Source organism: Zootoca vivipara, chromosome 8 (genome assembly GCF_965207765.1).
Source record: "Zootoca vivipara chromosome 8, rZooViv2.hap1.1, whole genome shotgun sequence".
Classification (NCBI taxonomy): Eukaryota; Metazoa; Chordata; class Lepidosauria; order Squamata; family Lacertidae; genus Zootoca; species Zootoca vivipara.
Window position 1 is genome coordinate 27507317 of NC_142591.1, and position 17882 is coordinate 27525198.

At 40.9% G+C, this 17882-nt stretch overlaps 2 protein-coding genes across 10 annotated transcripts in view; one reads left to right on the forward strand and one right to left on the reverse strand.

Annotated features, from left to right (window-relative positions):
- NUP153 (nucleoporin 153) overlaps window positions 1–3930 on the forward strand; it is a 41003-nt gene extending 37073 nt beyond the window's left edge. For 5 of the 9 annotated variants that reach the window (XM_060277963.2, XM_060277965.2, XM_060277966.2 and 2 more), the window contains 3 exons: window positions 835–1110; window positions 2205–2358; window positions 2844–3930. In XM_060277963.2, coding sequence (XP_060133946.2) covers window positions 835–1110; window positions 2205–2358; window positions 2844–2931 — 518 coding nt within the window. In that variant the 3' untranslated portion in view covers window positions 2932–3930. The remainder of the gene's footprint in view (window positions 1–834; window positions 1111–2204; window positions 2359–2843) is intronic. The other 4 variants (XM_060277964.2, XM_088675207.1, XM_088675208.1 and 1 more) reach the window with 1 other exon arrangement.
- A 2632-nt stretch (window positions 3931–6562) lies between these two features.
- Window positions 6563–16753, reverse strand: FAM8A1 (family with sequence similarity 8 member A1). Its single transcript, XM_035125781.3, has 5 exons — window positions 16267–16753; window positions 11502–11622; window positions 9780–9903; window positions 9256–9395; window positions 6563–7956 (listed from the first exon to the last, which is right to left on the reverse strand). Exons 1-5 carry the CDS (start codon window positions 16667–16669, stop codon window positions 7812–7814), a joined length of 933 nt encoding a protein of 310 aa, XP_034981672.2. The 5' UTR covers window positions 16670–16753; the 3' UTR covers window positions 6563–7811.
- Window positions 16754–17882: the final 1129 nt, after the last annotated feature.

The following is a 17882-nucleotide window of genomic DNA, read 5'->3' on the forward strand; positions in this document are numbered from 1 at the left end:
AATCGTAACTAGCAGTGCTACACCAGCTACATACATTCCATTTGATGGGCTCCGTGTGCGTCAAAAACTGCTGCAATATGTTTTAATGTAGCTGTGTGAATGTTCAAAACAACTTCCTCTGCACTCACTAAAGTCTTCTTCCTACTGCTACTTTGCCTTCAGCCAGCTGTCTCTTGATGCCTTCTGTTTTCCCTTTGTCAGTGTGCCTACCTTCCCTTCATTGCCACCATTGTTGTTTCCTGTTGCAAAAATGGAGTGCAGTGTTACAGTGGCTACACGTATGTGCATTAGTTTCAGGCGCTTAATGTTCAGTAGAGGACTGCTTTCATCCCTAGCAGTGGATTGACCTGGTGATAAGCTTTGTATGTACCCATTTTAAACTGGGTAGGAGTTTACTCTGAGGCATGGTCACATGCACTTTCAGTAGGGACACTTCTCACAGTTAACATGCAGGAATTAGCAATGCAAAACCACTTGTGGTCGGCAAGGCCGTCTTAAGCACCTCTGGCGCCCTGGCGCTGTGGTGCGACGGATCCCTCCGGCGCCCCCCCCCGTTTCCCAGTGCAACGGGCGGGCAGGCGCAGCTGCGATCCGCCCCCCTGGCGGGCTGGCGCCATGGCACCACCCAGCCTGGCCGTAGGGCCGGCCCTGGTAGTGGGAGATAAAAGAGCAGGTACAGTTATTGAACATTTCAGGCAGTTTAACATTAAAGATCAGCTGAAATAAACTGTTAAATAAGCAAAAGCCTATATACCCCAGAGTAGAATTTAAATAGTTATATTCTTAACCACCAAGACCAGTTCTCAAGTTTATTCTGCTCACTTGTTTTTCTAGGTTCATCCTCTTCATTTGTGTTTGGTTCTGGGTCTTCAGCTCCTGCAACTGGTCCTGCATTTGGTGCCAGTCAAACACCAACATTTGGTCAAAGTCAAGGCTCCAGCCAGCCCCCTGCTCCAACCTTTGGATCACTCTCCTCATCATTATTTTCTACTGGTGCTCAGCCTGCGCCTCCAGCTTTTGGCTCTGTGTCAAGCAGTACACAGCCTCCTGTCTTTGGACAACAAGCTACCCAACCACCTGGTTTTGGCTCTAGTACAGCTCCCAATTCTGGTAAGTGCAACCTCTGGAGGTCTTGCCTTGTAGGCTGGTGGTGGTGTTAAGGCAGAGTTATGTTTAGGTTGTTCCATCCTAATTTTTCAGTCTTCTTTGCCTGCTAACCTGTGCTAGCATCATGAGTGCCACTTTAAAATACTTCTTGAATCAAATTCTGTTTGCAAATTAACTATTGGTTTGAAAAGTTTAGTAGTATTCCACATTCTTTGTGGAAATGGCATAGAATTTATAAATGATAAGTTCCTCTTAACTCTGCTCAGAATTTTTTTTGTGTGTTGATAAAATTACACCTCAGTGGGATACTGAAGAGTGTGAAATGTTTGCGCGGAGACAGGTAAACATTGTCAAAAACACACAATGTGTTTTGAAAGATCTAGCTGCTTTTTTCCAAAAATACTGATGTGATGCTTTGTATGATACATCTGCTTTATTAGAATATTTTTTTCCTCTGAAGATGGCTTTGTACATACTTTGGATTATATTTGAGCTGAAATGATTCATAAAGAGCTAATGCAGGCATCCCCAAACTTCGGCCCTCCAGATATTTTGGACTACAATTCCCATCATCCCTGACCACTGGTCCTGTTAGCTAGGGATCATGGGAGTTGCAGGCCAAAATATCTGGAGGGCCGCAGTTTGGGGGTGCCTGAGCTAATGCTTAGGATATATGCTATCTGATGCACTGTGTAACACACTGCAGAAACAAGAGAAAGTTACCCAGAAACAAAAGCTGTACCAATGGATTTGGACATGACAAAGTGGATTTTTTTCTTTTTTGTATGAGAAACTGCTTTTGAAGGTCGCATTAGTTTCAGAAGAGTTTTGCCATGTAGCATTGGAAGGTCTTGTTAAATAAATGTGTGTGTTCTTGAACATGCATTTTTTAAGATCTAGCTCTGTGGAATCCAGAATATCTTATTGGTGCACTCCAGCAATGCAGTAGTTGCTTTGTGAACTGTTTTACTTGCATTCTCTTCCTTTGTAATCACCTATTCAGTGCTTCTAAAGAAATTAACGTTCCCCATAGACAAATAATTGCAAAACAGTGCTTCTTGTCCAAGAGGCTAAGTCTCAGTATCTCGCTCTCTTAGGCCCGGTGTTCCAGTTCGGAAGTAGTACTAATTTCAACTTTACAGGCAACAGCCCAGGAGTATTTACCTTTGGTGCAGCTTCTGGTGCTCCAGCACAGCCTGCAGGTGGCTCTTCGGGATTTTCATTCACCCAGCCTTCATCATTTAACCCAGGGTAAGAAGGGGTTAAGACTTGGCATGATAGTATGGCAGGGTCTATATATATTGAAGGTGCAATCTCCTAGTGCTTCCATGCACATGTTGTAATGTAAGGGAAGAATTTTCAGGTACATCTATAGGAATTCCACACTATTGAATAGCAGTGCCGGGGAGTGGGCAGGATTAACTTTGCATTAATTGAATCTAGAAATTTAAATTTCACTCTAACTGTGGCTATTGGAAATGAATATTTAAAGCTGATGGCATTAAGCCTTTCAGATCAATTATACGCCTGCAGCTATCCTTGAAACAACTCCTTAACTGAGTGTCGTAATCTCTAGAAAATGATGTATTTAGTAAATGATCTATGGGATATTCACTCAAGTGCCTGTTTTTTTTACAGTGGATCCCCCCCCCTTTTTGTTCCACAATATTAGAAGCTTTAAGACATATGACTATCACTTTTAAGTTCCTCATGTCTAATTCTTTTCTTCCCTAAAGCAGGAATAATGGGAAAAATATATTCTCCACATCTGGACCTGCGCAGCCTGTTCGGAAGATAAAGACAGCTGTTAGACGTAGAAAATAAAATATTAATGATTGTTACAGACAGCAGTTCTCTTACCCACAGCTGGTTGCCCTGCATTGTTCAATTACTGAATTGTACCTCATGCTGGGTTCAGCTGAAGCCAGGTCTGCCTAAACTCTGCTCGCTTTCCCCCCTCCCCATTTAGGTTTTTTAAATAATTAAGAGTTGGTGGCAGGGAGGATCTTAAGCAAAACTATTTTAGAATCCAAGAGTTTTCACTGACTTGGCATGGTCTGGCTATAGATATAAATATAGCCTGCACAGCGAATGGCTTCGTTTAATACCTCTGTTTGCACCACTTTGTGCGCTCATCTGCGTTTACTGACACCTCGAAATTGTAATTATATCAGAGGGGAGTCTGTATAGAGTAGAGAATGTGGATAATGAGTGGTTTCTATGCGGAGTTTGTGCTGATGTATGTGTGAAGTGAGCGAGTTGCGTGTATTGTGCACTAAAATTTTCTGATAGAGGAAGAATGATTAAAGAATGGTCCATGCTAAGGACTAGTTAGATCAGTAGTACTTCATTCAATAATTAGATGCTCTTTCTATTTTCATTCTTACTCCTTATCACCTGTCTCGCTTTTTCAATATTTTATTATGAAACAAATGTGTAAATACAATTCAGTTTCTCAATGTACTTTGACATAACAGATCTGTGAACTTGAAATTTTAATTTTGTGTGTTACTGCAATTTTTTGTTTAGTATTGTCTCAGATTTTATTATGTAAATCTCATTATTCAAAGTTGCCTAAATCCATTAAAGACCTTTAAAATTGGGAATTCTTAAAGTGAGTTTATTGGCTTTTCTGATCCATTTTTGTTTGGACCAAAAACCAGTATTGTACAAAGTGTTAAGTATATATTTTTATATTTACGGAAATGGACTCTGGTGACTTTGGATAATAAGGAAAAGTTTAATATTAAAGCCATGTTTATTACAGTATAATTAACATGTTAAACCATGGGATAAATGCCATCAATAAAAATTATGGAAATATGTTTGTGGTGAATTTTAATATAAGCACGTGGTCTTACATGAATCTACAAATTCTCAGTTAGTAGGATATACGTCTTATATTTACAATTAACAAATGCTGATCAATGCAAATTAAATGCATCTGTGTTATTGTGCTAATAACAGGGTACCTGAACTTCAAAGCCCAGAGGGCTAAACACAGTTGTCTGGAGCATTTGAATACACTTAAACTTGCAGTAATACGTAATAGACCGGGGACAATAATGTATTTATTAAAATAGTTACTGCCTAGTAATTGGCAGCAAGTGAAAGATAAACGATCGTAGGTACCTTGATTAACAGCCTCAGCTTGGTTTATAAGAGATTCTTCTTTGCGGTCTGCAGTCCCATATGCAGGTCCTCATCTTCACAGAACCTTTCAAGAGTTCCAGTCAGGAGGTTTATGCTCATTTCTCCCCTTTTCTGCTATCTTAAGGCTAGTAGGTCTTTAAGTTTATATACATGCCTCAAAAAAACCTGGATGAGCACCTTTCAACTATGTTTTTCCAACAGCTTGCATTATCACCATCTAGCAAACCATTCTCCATTGTTTTCTCTTGCCCTAATACTCTGCTGCAGGGGCCAAAGTCCTCAATACTCACAAAGAACATTTTGTCCTACATATTTTGCTTTTATCCCAGCAGTCCTCAGGGATGGGTTTCTACCATGTTTGATAACATAAGTGGCTAAACACATTTACTCCTTTTTGAAAAGGGATGTGGGAGGCAAGAAGTCAAAGAGCAGTTGCCAGTTGTGGGCAATTTACTTTGTGACGTAGAACCTGTTTTTGCAGTATGCACAACTCCATGTCTGCCTGGCTTTTTTGTATATGCTTGGGGGCAGGTAAAAAAACCTCAACCTTTCCATTCTGGTGTTCCCAAGACCTCATGAAGCATGGTGGCTCAAGAGTAATGCAACTAAACTATTAGCCCATGAGCCAAGGGTCTAGAAACAAAGATGAATTTATGAAGCACCTTTTAAAATAACATATGACCATAATAAATTCATCAGCCCCAGCAGTCAGTAATTAGCAGCTTTCACTGAAAAATGTGTTTTTAAAAGCCTAAAATATGTAATACTCAACTATGAGCAACAAAGCAACAACCTGATAAATGCAACATATACTACATAAAATAAAAGTCAATCATCTTTAAAGACACATACCCAAAGTATAAAAAGCAATCATGTAGGCAGTTTAAATGGTGGCCTAATTAATCTTTATAATATCTAGTAACACAAGTTCTGTATTCATTACTAAAATAGTTGATCAAAGCAGTTTGTGTCCTTTGTGCTCTACAACTGATAATACCTAAGCTGCTGCTGCTGCTACCACTACTACTACTACTCTGTGTCTCTCAGCCTAACTAAAAGTGTAGAAATGTACCCTTCAGTTGATGGAACTGTGTGCAAAATACACCTTTCAAGTTCAATGCTACGCAGAAGGGTAGTGCAAACAAAGTCAAAATCCACAATTCTTGAACTGGTGACAACCTTTTCCACATCCAGATGGACTGTGACTTCCACTAGTCACAGCTCCACTCCATGATTTTCCACATGATTCACTGTTCTGGGCCTGACTACTCTGCAGGTAGTCAATCTTGCTATCCCTTGCTGTTGGAAGCAACTGAATGATCTTAGCACACCAGAAGCAGAGATGCTATCCCCAATTGATATCAGCTTTAATTAAGCTAGGATAAACTACAGTAGCAGATAATTCAGCAATGCTGTGTGGAGCTACCTCTTACTACTCAATTCATAGAGCATCAGTGATTCATCAGCCCAGCAGTTCTCTCAGAGGGACTGAATTAGTGCTAAGTTATAATTAATGAAGACAGGCTAAACCAAACCATAACCTTGGTTACAGCTTGTGGTCTGAATGCCATACCAAGCAAAGTATGCCTTAGTAGGGTGTGAGAGAAGCAGAGAAGTACAGTGGCCAAGATCTCTTCAGGAAACCGATGCTAAACCAGTTCAACTTAGCATTGCCTGCCAATTGGCTCATAGGTTCAGTTAATTCTAAGGAATAGGGTATTTGCCATAAGACAATTGGGTGTGGTAAATCTCCCAATCCATCAGTGCTTTCCTATAAGTAGGCCTTCCTCAACAGGCATTTATGTTCAGTGCTGCAAACCATAGCAGCAAGACAACCTGCAGGTTTTTCAGCCTGAAGATTAATTCATTCAGAAAGATGGAAAGAGACGAGTTAAAGGAAACAGCCATAGCACAAACTTTTAACCCTTCCAGAAATGTATTTTAGGAGAAATGTTAAGTACTTACTCCTGTATGATCTCCCCTCCAAGAAGCTCTCGCACATTCATCTTTATTTGAACACAGGACTTCTCAGAATTCCTGTGAGGGAGAAATATTATTTCTTTGCTGCTCCATAATGAACAGCAGCCCTTCCCCCTTAATTGTTTGTCTAATTAGAAGAATATTTCTGATATTCTGTTACATTTGGAAAGTCACTACTGTAGCCATATGATCTGTCAAGTTTGAGATCCCTGCTTATGTACATGGACAAGAATCTGAATCTCACGACACCATTGTACACCAGTTCCAAAACTAAACCAATGGCTCAGCTGTGAACTTCCTTAAATTGAGATACTTCAATAACTTGAAAACACCAGTGTATATTAAAAGAATTACATTTTTAAAAGACATGTATTTTTTTTATAAAAAATCAACAATATCCCATTACAATAAGTTAGTTCCTTATCAAGTGACCAGAAACAAATTAATAGAAACATTGTGTTCTGGTTACATAGTATTTGATCTTAAGGGAACAGAAGACTAAGGGAGAATAGTAATACTTTTTAAAGTTTGCCAAGCCATAAAAACTTGATACCAATGTGCTATTCAGCTAATATTCTATTTGTAAAAATAAATCATGCAAAATATGCTTTGTTCAATAAGGATAATTTAAATTATCTAGGCACACAACCAAATAAAGTGAAAGTGCACCTATTTATATTTGCTTTTTCAAAGATTACACAAATTCTCTATTGCTTTAGCGGTATTGTTATTGGCTATTTAAAAAATTATTTTGTTATAAAATGGTGCAAAAGGCTATGCATAAACTTCCTTTTGCTTGTATCTCAAACTTGTAGTTCTCATTAAACAAATCTGAAGCTTCGTTTTTCTCCTTTCTGCACTAGTTTAAGTTTTCTGTGCTCTTACAAAGGGGGAGGGGGAGGAGAGAGAAATCAAACTTTTCCTTATCCTAAGCAGTGATTAACATGTAATTTGCATCTATTCCCTATAGTAATACTGCCAGAACTCCAATATATACCAGTTTACCAATACCAGAATTATCTGCCTTCCATGATAATAGCACATATTCAGTTATTGGATTTGTGTTCAAGATCTCTTCATCATGCAAGACACACAAGATGTTTAAAGAAAACTTCCGAGTATTAAAATACAATGCTTGCATGAGAAATTCATGATAAGGCTTTTATAAAGTGACAATTCAGTCTGCCACCATAGCATTATATAACTTCTAGCAATTTGCCGCAAACACTATAATCCCTTTGGTTATCTCCTGTAATAGTTTGGAGTGTTCATGAAAAATAAGTCTCTCTTTTGCTATAGGACCCCCACTGTAGAACTAGCATTTCTCATACACTAGAAGACACTCTGACCATAGTCTGCCAATAGTTTTTGAAGATAACTAATTCCCTTGATCAGTTCAAATACTCTCAAATTATATCAGTGCCATTTTCTCCAATGTTTATGGCACTGCTGGAATTTTTTTTAAAAAAAAGTTCAGTGTCATCATTGGCACTGTTCTGGAGTGACAGATTCAGAAATCCACCAGATGTCATCAGCACATTTGAACAGTAGAATCCTGGCGTTCTTGTGTATCATCTGACACCGTTTCGTTTTACCACAATTGTTCCTGCTACAATATCATAGGCTGTTCGGTTATGCTGAAAGAACAGCAGGGTAATGAATGCAGGAAAAAAGGAAGCAATAGAAAAATTCTTGATCAAAGCTCGTATTGTAGATCTGGAAAGAAAAGAAATTATATGTCATCTCTGCAGTTTGTTCTGTAAACGAGTTGTTTTGACAAGAGTTATACAATTGCTATAAAAAAACAACCCAAAATCTACCCCACTCTCAGAATAATTTCCCATTTCTGAGAACCGATACACATCAGCTTTCATTAAGACAAACTTTCTATTGTTACTTTCAGAATCAAGGATATTAATCTTAGTTTGAAGAATCTACTCTTAACATATCCCCCTTCACAGCTGGTGTACCGGTACTGCTACACAACTAGTATTTCGTGTTTTACTAACACACTTCTTCCATTCATTAAATATTCAAACATCGTTTCCCCAGGAAAAGCAACCAGAGATTATTAGTAAAGGATTTAATATTATAATGCCTTTTTTTACAAAGACAAGCATTATCACACCATAGAATATCCTGTACGGTTCTGATTGTTGTACCTCATAAGGATAAAAATCAGAACAGTAATTGAGGGAGTTATAAATAACCAAGCTTTCTTCCTCATAATGACAATAGAGGGAACAATCCTACGCACAAGAAGCTGGCATAAAGAGAGTCAGTGTAAGTAAAGCTGATGCAAAGTTGTACTGGATCCAAACCCTGTTCAGCTGCAGGGATACTGCTGCTGCTCTGCCAAAGCCTGGTAGAGTGAAAACTTGCCTTTAAAATAGTTTTTTTGCTGGGTTGCCAGGTCATGTGATTGAACTGGATGAGCTTAGGATCCAGCTGAAGTCCCCCAATCTGGTCGCACCATGCCCCTGGAACCCCCCTTTTGGGGGGCTTACACCAGCCTTGGCTCAATGACCTTCAGCTCAGCCAGTTGAGTGCCAGCTGAGCACCAGCTGAACTTGGATGAACAAGTTACGTTGGTGTATCTTCGGCAGAGTTCAGGGTTAGGGATTTAACACCAGCTGAGACAGGGATCAACAAGCTAAGCCCGAAATCAATTGCATCTTAAGCTAGTCATTCCAGCAGAACTTGCCATAGGATTGCCCACTAAAGTATCAAGTTAAAAGTTAGTCTTGTTATTAGTCCAAAAATAAAATAAGTTCTGCCTACTGATGTATGTGGTTTTTTAAAAAATGTCTTTATAGTGCTTGTTGTTTTCAATGCCAGCTGTCTCTATTGTTGGCTTATTTTGTTAAAAAAATCTTACTGTATAAAGTTTAATTAGACTGTATGCCACCTTGAAATTGAAGTGGAGGTGGTAAATAACTATTCAATGTAACTAGAAAAAATTGATGAACCACTACTTGTACCAACATAATAGTGATACAAAAAAAGTTAACTTACGTTGTCATGCTCACATTAGAAGATGGAATCACTAACACGCGACTTGGTGCAATAAGGACAGATGTGTCGCATGTCACAACTCGAAGGCCAAGCAGAAATTTCCCTGGGGTTGCTCCACCTGCTCCCCAAATGCAAATAATCTGAAAATAAATGCCATTTCAAATTTTGTCGCCAGGAAACAATATTTTACCTTGCACAACCTTCCAAATGCAAACACTTTAAAAATGAAGCTAACTTGATGAAACCAGAAGAACTTCAAAACATGTTTTATAATTGGGGATATAACTGGAGACGGAGGGATAACCTGCTCCCTGTCCTGGACGACTCAATAACCCTAGAGACTACTGTATGTAGATAGTGGCTTCTGCTTCTTGGTCACACTAGAATGTAACATAAAATAGAAATTCATTTTGTATATTGGTGACTTTTCCAAAAGTTCTCATATGTGTCAGCTTAAGCTCACTAAGTATTAAGGCATATGTTCTCACTATTCACTACTGAATGTGTAGTTAGGGCTTAGATACCTCATAGAAGCAGACTAGCAATCTGTAGACAAGGGCCACTATCATCATTTTCTGTAAATCTTCCATGGAAGTGTCTTCATCTATTTCCTCTATGATGTAATGCATGGCAAACTTGGATATATCCCTGCACCAAAAAATCATTTTAGTAATCAATAACACTAACATACAATATCACTACAGTATAGATGCTTCTATTCAATCCCCACTTTCCTGTCAAATGTTTTCACCTGATGGGAATTTTAACTGCATAGAATTAAGTAGTGACTAAGGAGTCAGAATTAAGCTGCATGGATGTAGCCAGGGGGGGGGCAGCTGCCCCTCCATCAAGAAAAATCCATTAAAAATACTTAAATAACTGAGGTTCTGCTCCCCCACAACAAAAATCCTGGCTACACCAATGACAAATTGTGTCTATATTTTGGCCAGTGCCAATTGTATTTAATTACACAAGCTGGATGCTACTCATGCTTGGCAACAGTTTCAATTCATGCAGAAAATATGCTTATTTCACATCTAAAAGCACAATTCTAAATGAGAGCTAGTATATGGTAGGAAGTCCCCAGGACTAATCTTGCCTGTGACATGAACTTCACAGTGTAACCTTAGGCAAGTCAAACACTCTCAGCCCAACAATTCATGGCTAAAAATACTCCTCCATCTCACGGGGAAGTTGTACAGTTTAAAATATGGTAGTATATGTGAAGTGTTGCAAATACTTCAAAGTGTATAAAAATGCTGGATTATGTGTTAATTATTTTGAGGTAAGCAAACCCCATCTGAAAAACCTAAATATTTTATATCGACCAATACCAACTTAACAACTTTTATCAAGCTATACAATTATTTAAAAATGCCAAGTTAAAAAACATTAGGTGAGATGCAAACAAGTACAGTGGTACCTCTGGATGCGAACGGGATCCGTTCTGGAGCCCTGTACGCATCCAGAGCAGTACTTAACCTGAAGCGCCGAATCTGCGCATGCTCGCCACATGATTTGGTGCTTCTGCGAATGCACGTGACATCATTTAGCGCATCTGCGCATGCACAAATTACCGAACCCGGAAGTAACCCGTTCCATTACTTCTGGGTTCGGCGTGTTCGTAACCTATGTTGTACGCAACCCGCAGCATTCGTATCTAGAGGTATGACTGTATTCTATAATTTTTAAAAAGATGAACATAATTTTCCAATATACTTCTCTATAGGGAAACAATATACATTAAGTGAAGTCACCTACACCCAAGAACTATACCACTCATTTAGCAAGTGCTGTATTTACTAAATCTTGAAGTATGACTTGAGTATTGCTGCAACTACAAAGCTTGAGGAATAGGGTACAACTAAATTTAAGCTTATACAAGGTGGTATTATCATATTAGTTGGTTATTTAATAAAAAACATTTTTTGGCTCAAAGCAACTAACATTTTTAAAAACCACAGCACCAAATTAAAATGTATCCAAATATTTTTTAAAAAACCTATTTGTGAGTGTTTCCACATGGAAAAATAGTTCTACACCTAGAAATCTAGTATGGCAGGGAGGAAACTTGGCTAGATCCTTTAACATCTATGTTTTCCATGTTCAGGGATTTATTTTGGTATGAAGAACAGCCTCCTCCTGCAATTTGAAATGGACTAGTTCTGCTATAGGTTTTTCTAATTCAAGGAAAACAAGAGCACAGTTGAGAAATTATAACATTTTCTATATATTTTAAAACTTACTTTATTCCACTGAGATGCATAATACTCAAAACTATGGTTGCTTTAATAAAGAAAAGAATGAAGAAATCCACCATCTCTGCTATAAACCTGTGAGCCAAGGATGGGATAATATATTCACGACCTGTTTTTTAAAAACAAGAGTATTCAATAATATAGTACCGTATTAATACAAAATAAACAGCTTGAAAAAAGATGCAATGTGCACAAGATAGGCTTATTATATTTCACTTTACATACCCAATGGCAAATGATGCAATATTATAATTGTAAGAACAGTGGTGCCTCGCTAGACGAAATTAATTCGTTCCACGGGTCTTTTCTTATAGCGAAAAATTCGTCTAGCGAATCCCATAGGAATGCATTGAAATTTTTTTGATTTTTTTTTTGCCCATAGGAACGCATTAATTGAATTTCAATGCATTCCTATGGGAAACCGCGATTCGCTAGACAAATTTTTCGTAAAACGCATTCGTCTAGCGAGGCAAGCTCCACTCGAAAAATCCTTTCGTTAAGCGGAAATTTCATTAAGCAGGGCATTCGTTAAGCGAGGCACCACTGTATGTATAATGCTAGAAAACACAGAGACACAACTGAAAACCACACCAGCTTAAAGGAAATTTACCACCATATGATCATTACTATGTGAACCAATGTTCTCAAGTGAAAACAAACTGCTGAGGAGCAACACAAAAGACTGCATGATAGTCTTCTCCCATGCCATGCTATCCTGGCACAAGGTCTGCTGCAATAATACTTGAGCTATTCACAGAGAACTGAGGCCTTGCCACGAACCATCTAGGGTTGGGATAGGAGGAAAGTAGACCTAGGATCTATTTGTAGAAATATGGCTGATTTGTAGGGATCAAGGGATTCAGATTACATGTGTGGAAACTAATGTGCTAATAAAGAACTTGTGTTTAGTTTAATTGACAATTACAGTGTTAAATGATTATTTTAAAAATGATCTTTCTACTTATATTCGATTATATTTCTTCTCTTAATGAACTTTACTATTTCTACTATTTACGTATTTTATAATGAGATGTAATTGTATGCTGATCTAATTAATATGCTTTATATACTTTTTCCAAGTTAAGTTAATGAGAATTAGTTAAAGTAATCTACCGTGTTTCTCATATTATAAGACACGTCTTACATATATTTATTTTTTCCTCAAAAAAACACACTATGGCTTATTTTCAAGGGATGTCTTATTTTTTTCCTCCTCCTCCTGCCGCAGCCGGCATTGCTGCTGCGCTTATCACTATGTCTTATTTTCGGGGTATGGCTTAGATTCCTTGAATGCTTAAAAATCCTGCTATGGCTTATTTTATGGGTATGTCTTAAAATATGAGAAACAGTGTAATTCTCAACAGAAAGTAAATCTGCAATCAAAAACAATTCTCCGCCATGGCTCGTCTTGTACTAATCACTTCTCTCTCATACTGAAGTTTTTCTCACCTGTAAGATACACTTATTAAACGGTTGCTTTTAACGAGGTCTTACTGCAGCTTTGCTGGCTAGTTTGAAAGCTGTATGATCAATCCTTATGCCACTATTTTGATGCTTCCTTGTGCCTCCCTTTTTCCTACTCTAAATTTCATATTTCCCTTTTGAAAAGAAACATGAAAATCAATGCTTGAAAATGGAATTTCAAGATTTGGGCTCTGCATTAGATGCACTCGGTGTTTCTGCAGAAATGACAAATATTTCAATGCAACAGTATCATACCGCAAACTGTACTTTTGAGTGACATTATAGGTTTTCCAGAGGCATCTCACTAACAATTGTAGGAAACCGGCTGCTGGCCAAGAAATACCTTAATTAGGTCTAGGAAGGATCTTATGCACTCATCCACCCAAGCCCTTCCATACTTATATTTACCAAAAGTTTCTAGAAGAGTAGCCATGTTGAATTCCAACCTATACCTATTTCCTGAGAGCAAGCCCCACTCATCTCAATGGAACTTAGAATGCAGCAAAATCAACAAAGACTCTTGCAGCCCCTTAAAAACGCAAATTTATTTGGCTTTTTATCAGGCTCAGCTGATCTGAGGCTGGGGTGGAGGTCCTGTTAGAATAAAGTTGTAAACTCAAAACAAAAAAATCAGCCAATCTGGTTACATAAGATAGCAGGGACCCTTGGCCGACTTAGCTCTCCAAGGGCCTGGACAAGTGTACCCAGCTGGCCCACACCTCTACATGGGCTTGCTTTCATTCCAAGCTTACTCCTCTGCCTCCACTCTGTCCTCGGTGAACTGCTCAGCAGAGTTTTTCTGAGTAGCAAAATAATTGGTGAGGCACAGCCTTGGGGAAAAAATGGCTAACCACTTGGAAATTGACCATTCTCACATCAATGTCTGCTCCAGACTTGATACCACAGTTGATAAGGCCTAGAGCAGGCACCCCCAGACTCCGGCCCTCCAGATGTTTTGAACTACAATTCCCATCATCCCTGACCACTTGTCCTCTTAGCTAGGGATCATGGGAGTTGTAGGCCAAAACATCTGGAGGGCCACAGTTTGGGGATGCCTGGCCTAGAGATACTTAGAGCATTGTCAATTTTCTCAGTTACTGTTGCCCGAGGATACAGCAGGACATTAGAAGATTTCAGGCCCAGCACATGCTCTCTTGACCCTTGCCCATTTTGGCTTTTAAGATCTAGCAAGGAGGGACTTGATTAGGTGGATCAAAGGAATGGATTATGTCTCACTTAGAAGTCATAGTGCATTCCTTCCTGAACCACCCAGTCACATATCCTATTCCTGGGCAAGATAGCAGAGCGTGACAGCTCACCAACAACAGACACTCCGGGATAAAATTAATTATTCAACCTAATTCCAGTTTGCCTTCAGATCTGGGTATGGCACTGAAACAATCTCAGTCATCCTGGTTGATGATCTTTATCAAGATAGAAAGGGGAAAACACTACCCACTTGTTCTGCTTCACCTCTTAGGAAAGATCAGGCATCCCCAAACTGCGGCCCTCCAGATGTTTTGGCCTACAACTCCCATGATCCCTAGCTAACAGGACCAGTGGTCGGGGAAGATGGGAATTGTAGTCCAAAACATCTGGAGGGCCGAAGTTTGGGGATGCCTGGGAAAGATTAATACCACTAACCATGGCATTCTCCTGGAACAACTCTGGGGGTTGAGAATCAACAACACTTTAAGTTCCTACTTAAAGAACTGCTCCCATACAGTAGTATCGGGGGACATCTGCTCAGCTTCATGACATTCATATTGTTCCTCATTCACTTTAATGGAAACCAGCAGCCATGTGTGGACCAAGACAGCCTGGTGGCAGTGACCACCAACACACACTTTACCATCTCTCAGTTGAACTACTGCAAGGCACTCTACATGGAGATGCCCTTCAATATAGTCCAGAAGATACAGTCACTGAAGAATTCCACTGCCATGTTTTTACATGGGGTAGCAAGAAGAACTCTGCACAGGGCCCAGTTCAAGAGTATGGACATACAAGGCCCTGTACAGTCTGGGGAACTAGTACTTAAAAGAACACCTCCCCAGATGCTGCTGTCCAGGACTGACCTGCTGAGAGCCTGAAGGGCCCTGCCTTGCCTCTCTCCACCTGGCTTGGGGTGGGGCCTGACAGGCTCCATAGAGGACCTCTGCTGCTGGACAAAGAGGGCTCCTTTTTAAATTTTATTTTTTATCTATGTCATTTTAAATTTTAATTGATATTAATGTTGTATTTTTTAGTTTTAGATTTTACTATTTATATGGAAATTGTTTTCCATTTGGTTGTGTACCTACCTTTTGATGTGTTTTATTTATAGTTTATTATTTTTGTTATGTTGGTAATTATGTAAATCTTCTCATGTTGTAAGCCGCCTTGAACATTGTTTTAAGTATGGAAAGGCGACATACAAATAAAATGATGATGGTGGTGGTGGTGGTGGCACCTTCCAACCTATGCTTGAGAGAACTACCGGTAGTTCATGATGACACCGGTAGGCAAAGACCAAGGAGTGAAAGAATATAACAAACCCTTGCTGACAGCATTTCCTTCTCTTGTGCATGTGTGTTTGTGTGCGCCCAAGAACTGAGAACCACACTCCATATCTCCTGTTAAGGAAAACTTCTGCCACAACAGATTTGTTGAAGTCTTTAAAAGGGCGCCACAGCATTTACCAAAACGCTGCCCAGAGAACAGCCCATAAGCCTCTCCCCTTCATTTATTATACAGGTGAAACTCGGGAAATTAGAATATCGTCAAAAAGTGCATTTATTTCAGTAACGCAACTTAAAAGGTGAAACCAATATATGAGATAGACGCATGACATGCAAAGCAAGATATGTCAAGCCTTTATTTGTTTTAATTGTAATTATTTGTCGTTAGGCGGGTCAATTATAAATGGAATGTAATTAATGAAATGTAATGGTGATGTTTCTTTTTGTATTATTGTAACTATTTGTTTTATTACTGTGGAATTTCCAAAAGAAAGCACTTGTAAAAATTAAAAGAAAAATAAAAAATAATAAGTTGCATTACTAAAATTAATGCACTTTTCGATGATATTCTAATTTTCCGAGTTTAACCTGTAAGCAATCCACCTCCCAGGCGCTGCTTCTCGCATCTACGCCCCCACCTCAGGCTAAACAGCGCGCCTCCCTCCCCTCCCGTAAACATCACCATGGAAACCCAACCCTCAGGCCACCCCCGCCCCCTTCTCTCCACTTCAGCCCTGGCGCCGCTTCCCTCCCCGCCCCCTGCCCCTTCCCCGGTCAACTCCTCTCACCTGCCGGCCGGCCGGGTTCCCTCAGAGAGCTGGCGGCGGGGGCGGCCCGTTGGGTCAGGGGCGCGTGCCTGCCCGCGGGCGGTTGCCAAGCCGGGGCCGCGCGCGGCGGGGCAGGACCACTGGCGGCGGGAGCCGGAGGGGTCGCGAGGAGGTAGTGGAAGGGGCTGTAGTAATAGCCTCCGGGAGGCGGGGCAGCGGAGGCAGCGGCTCCGGCCATGAGCGCGGCCAGGCCGCTCTGCCAGCTCAGGTAGCCGCAGTACGAGTCCCACAGCCACTGGTGCACCCGCCGAGAGTATTCCCCCGCGCTCAGCGACTCCGAGGCGGCGGCGGCGGCGGCAGTGTGAGCGCCGTCTGTTTCCTCAGGGCCGCCGCCGCCGCCTGGGACCTCCTTGGTCTCTGCCATGGCCCCGGCCAGGTGCGCGGCCTTCTCCGCGGCGCCTCTCACTGCCCGCGGGCCTCACTGCGCAGCTGCAGGGCCATCCCGCTCACCGACCGCGTACGCCGGAAATATATAATATAGATCTGCGTGACAGGCCGAGCGTAACTTTCGCGGCGCCGGCTGCGTAGCTCTGACGTCACTGGCGTAGGCGGGGCGGAGGGAGACGGGAGAGCGGCCCCAGGCCCCGAGGAACGGTTTGGAGCGTACCACTGCCTGTTCACGACCCTACGTGAAATGGTATCGCCCAGCTGCGCCGCTCGGTGTTTTGGGGGCTCGGCTTGCGCCCCGCCCGCAGCAAAGAAAAGAGGCAGGGCAGCCAAAGTCCTTGGACTGGAACAGGTTTCCTATCATTCCGAACCCATGCGGTCTGCCATACCCCTTTGCAGGTGGGGATCAGAAGGCGCCGAGCTGCCCAGGATCACTTAGAATAGCAACGTGTTTGACCTGTGAGCTTTGACCAGGCGTACTTCCAACTTGCGCATCCTCTTTTTTATCTCCTTCAAGTTCTCTAGAAGAGGGGACTAAAGGTTTTCAGCGAAAGCAACAGGCAGTTGTACAGCGTATGGTGCTGCTGACTATGCCGGACTATGTTTTGAAGGCTCAACCAGATTATCTGAAGCAGACAAGGATCCATTGGAAGCAACCTGTCCCCAGCTCCCTGACCCTCTAGGATCCTTTATCCCCTCTTGCCTGGCAGCCAACGAGATAAACAAATGCCTTGTTGGGATAAGTTGGCACATCTCTTGGCTGTAAGGCCAAACCTATTTTGTAACATCGTTTGCCCATGTGTTTCGCTGGCTTCAGCTGCTTGACCTCATTTCTAAGTATTTTTGGATCAGACTTTGAGTGAAGTATTGTGTTCACTGTGAGAGTTTTTGCTACAAGTTTGGGCTGCTTTAGAAAATCAGTGTAGAAAGCAAATGTGTTATCATTCTAAGAATCTAGTCTCCAATAATATAATAGTAACATAAGAAGGTCCCTGCTGGGTAAAAACATAGGCCTATCTAGTCTGGCTTTCCATTCTTGCAGTAGCTAACTAGAAGTCTCAGGATATGAGCACATCTTCCTGCCATTCCTGATCCCCAGCAGCTCTTACTCAGAGGCAAACTACCTCTGGTACTAGAAATAATATACAACCATTGTGACTACCAGCCTTATCCTCCACGAGTAATGGGTG

Coding starts and splice junctions, on each gene's coding strand:
- FAM8A1 (XM_035125781.3), bottom strand. CDS start 16,669: ATGGCAGAGACCAAGGAGGTCCCAGGCGGCGGCGGCGGCCCTGAGGAA. Junction 11,623..16,266: donor GGAACCCGGCCGGCCGGCAG/GTGAGAGGAGTT, acceptor TTTAAAAAACAG/GTCGTGAATATATTATCCCA. Junction 9,904..11,501: donor ATGCATCTCAGTGGAATAAA/GTAAGTTTTAAA, acceptor TTTTTGGTGCAG/GGATATATCCAAGTTTGCCA.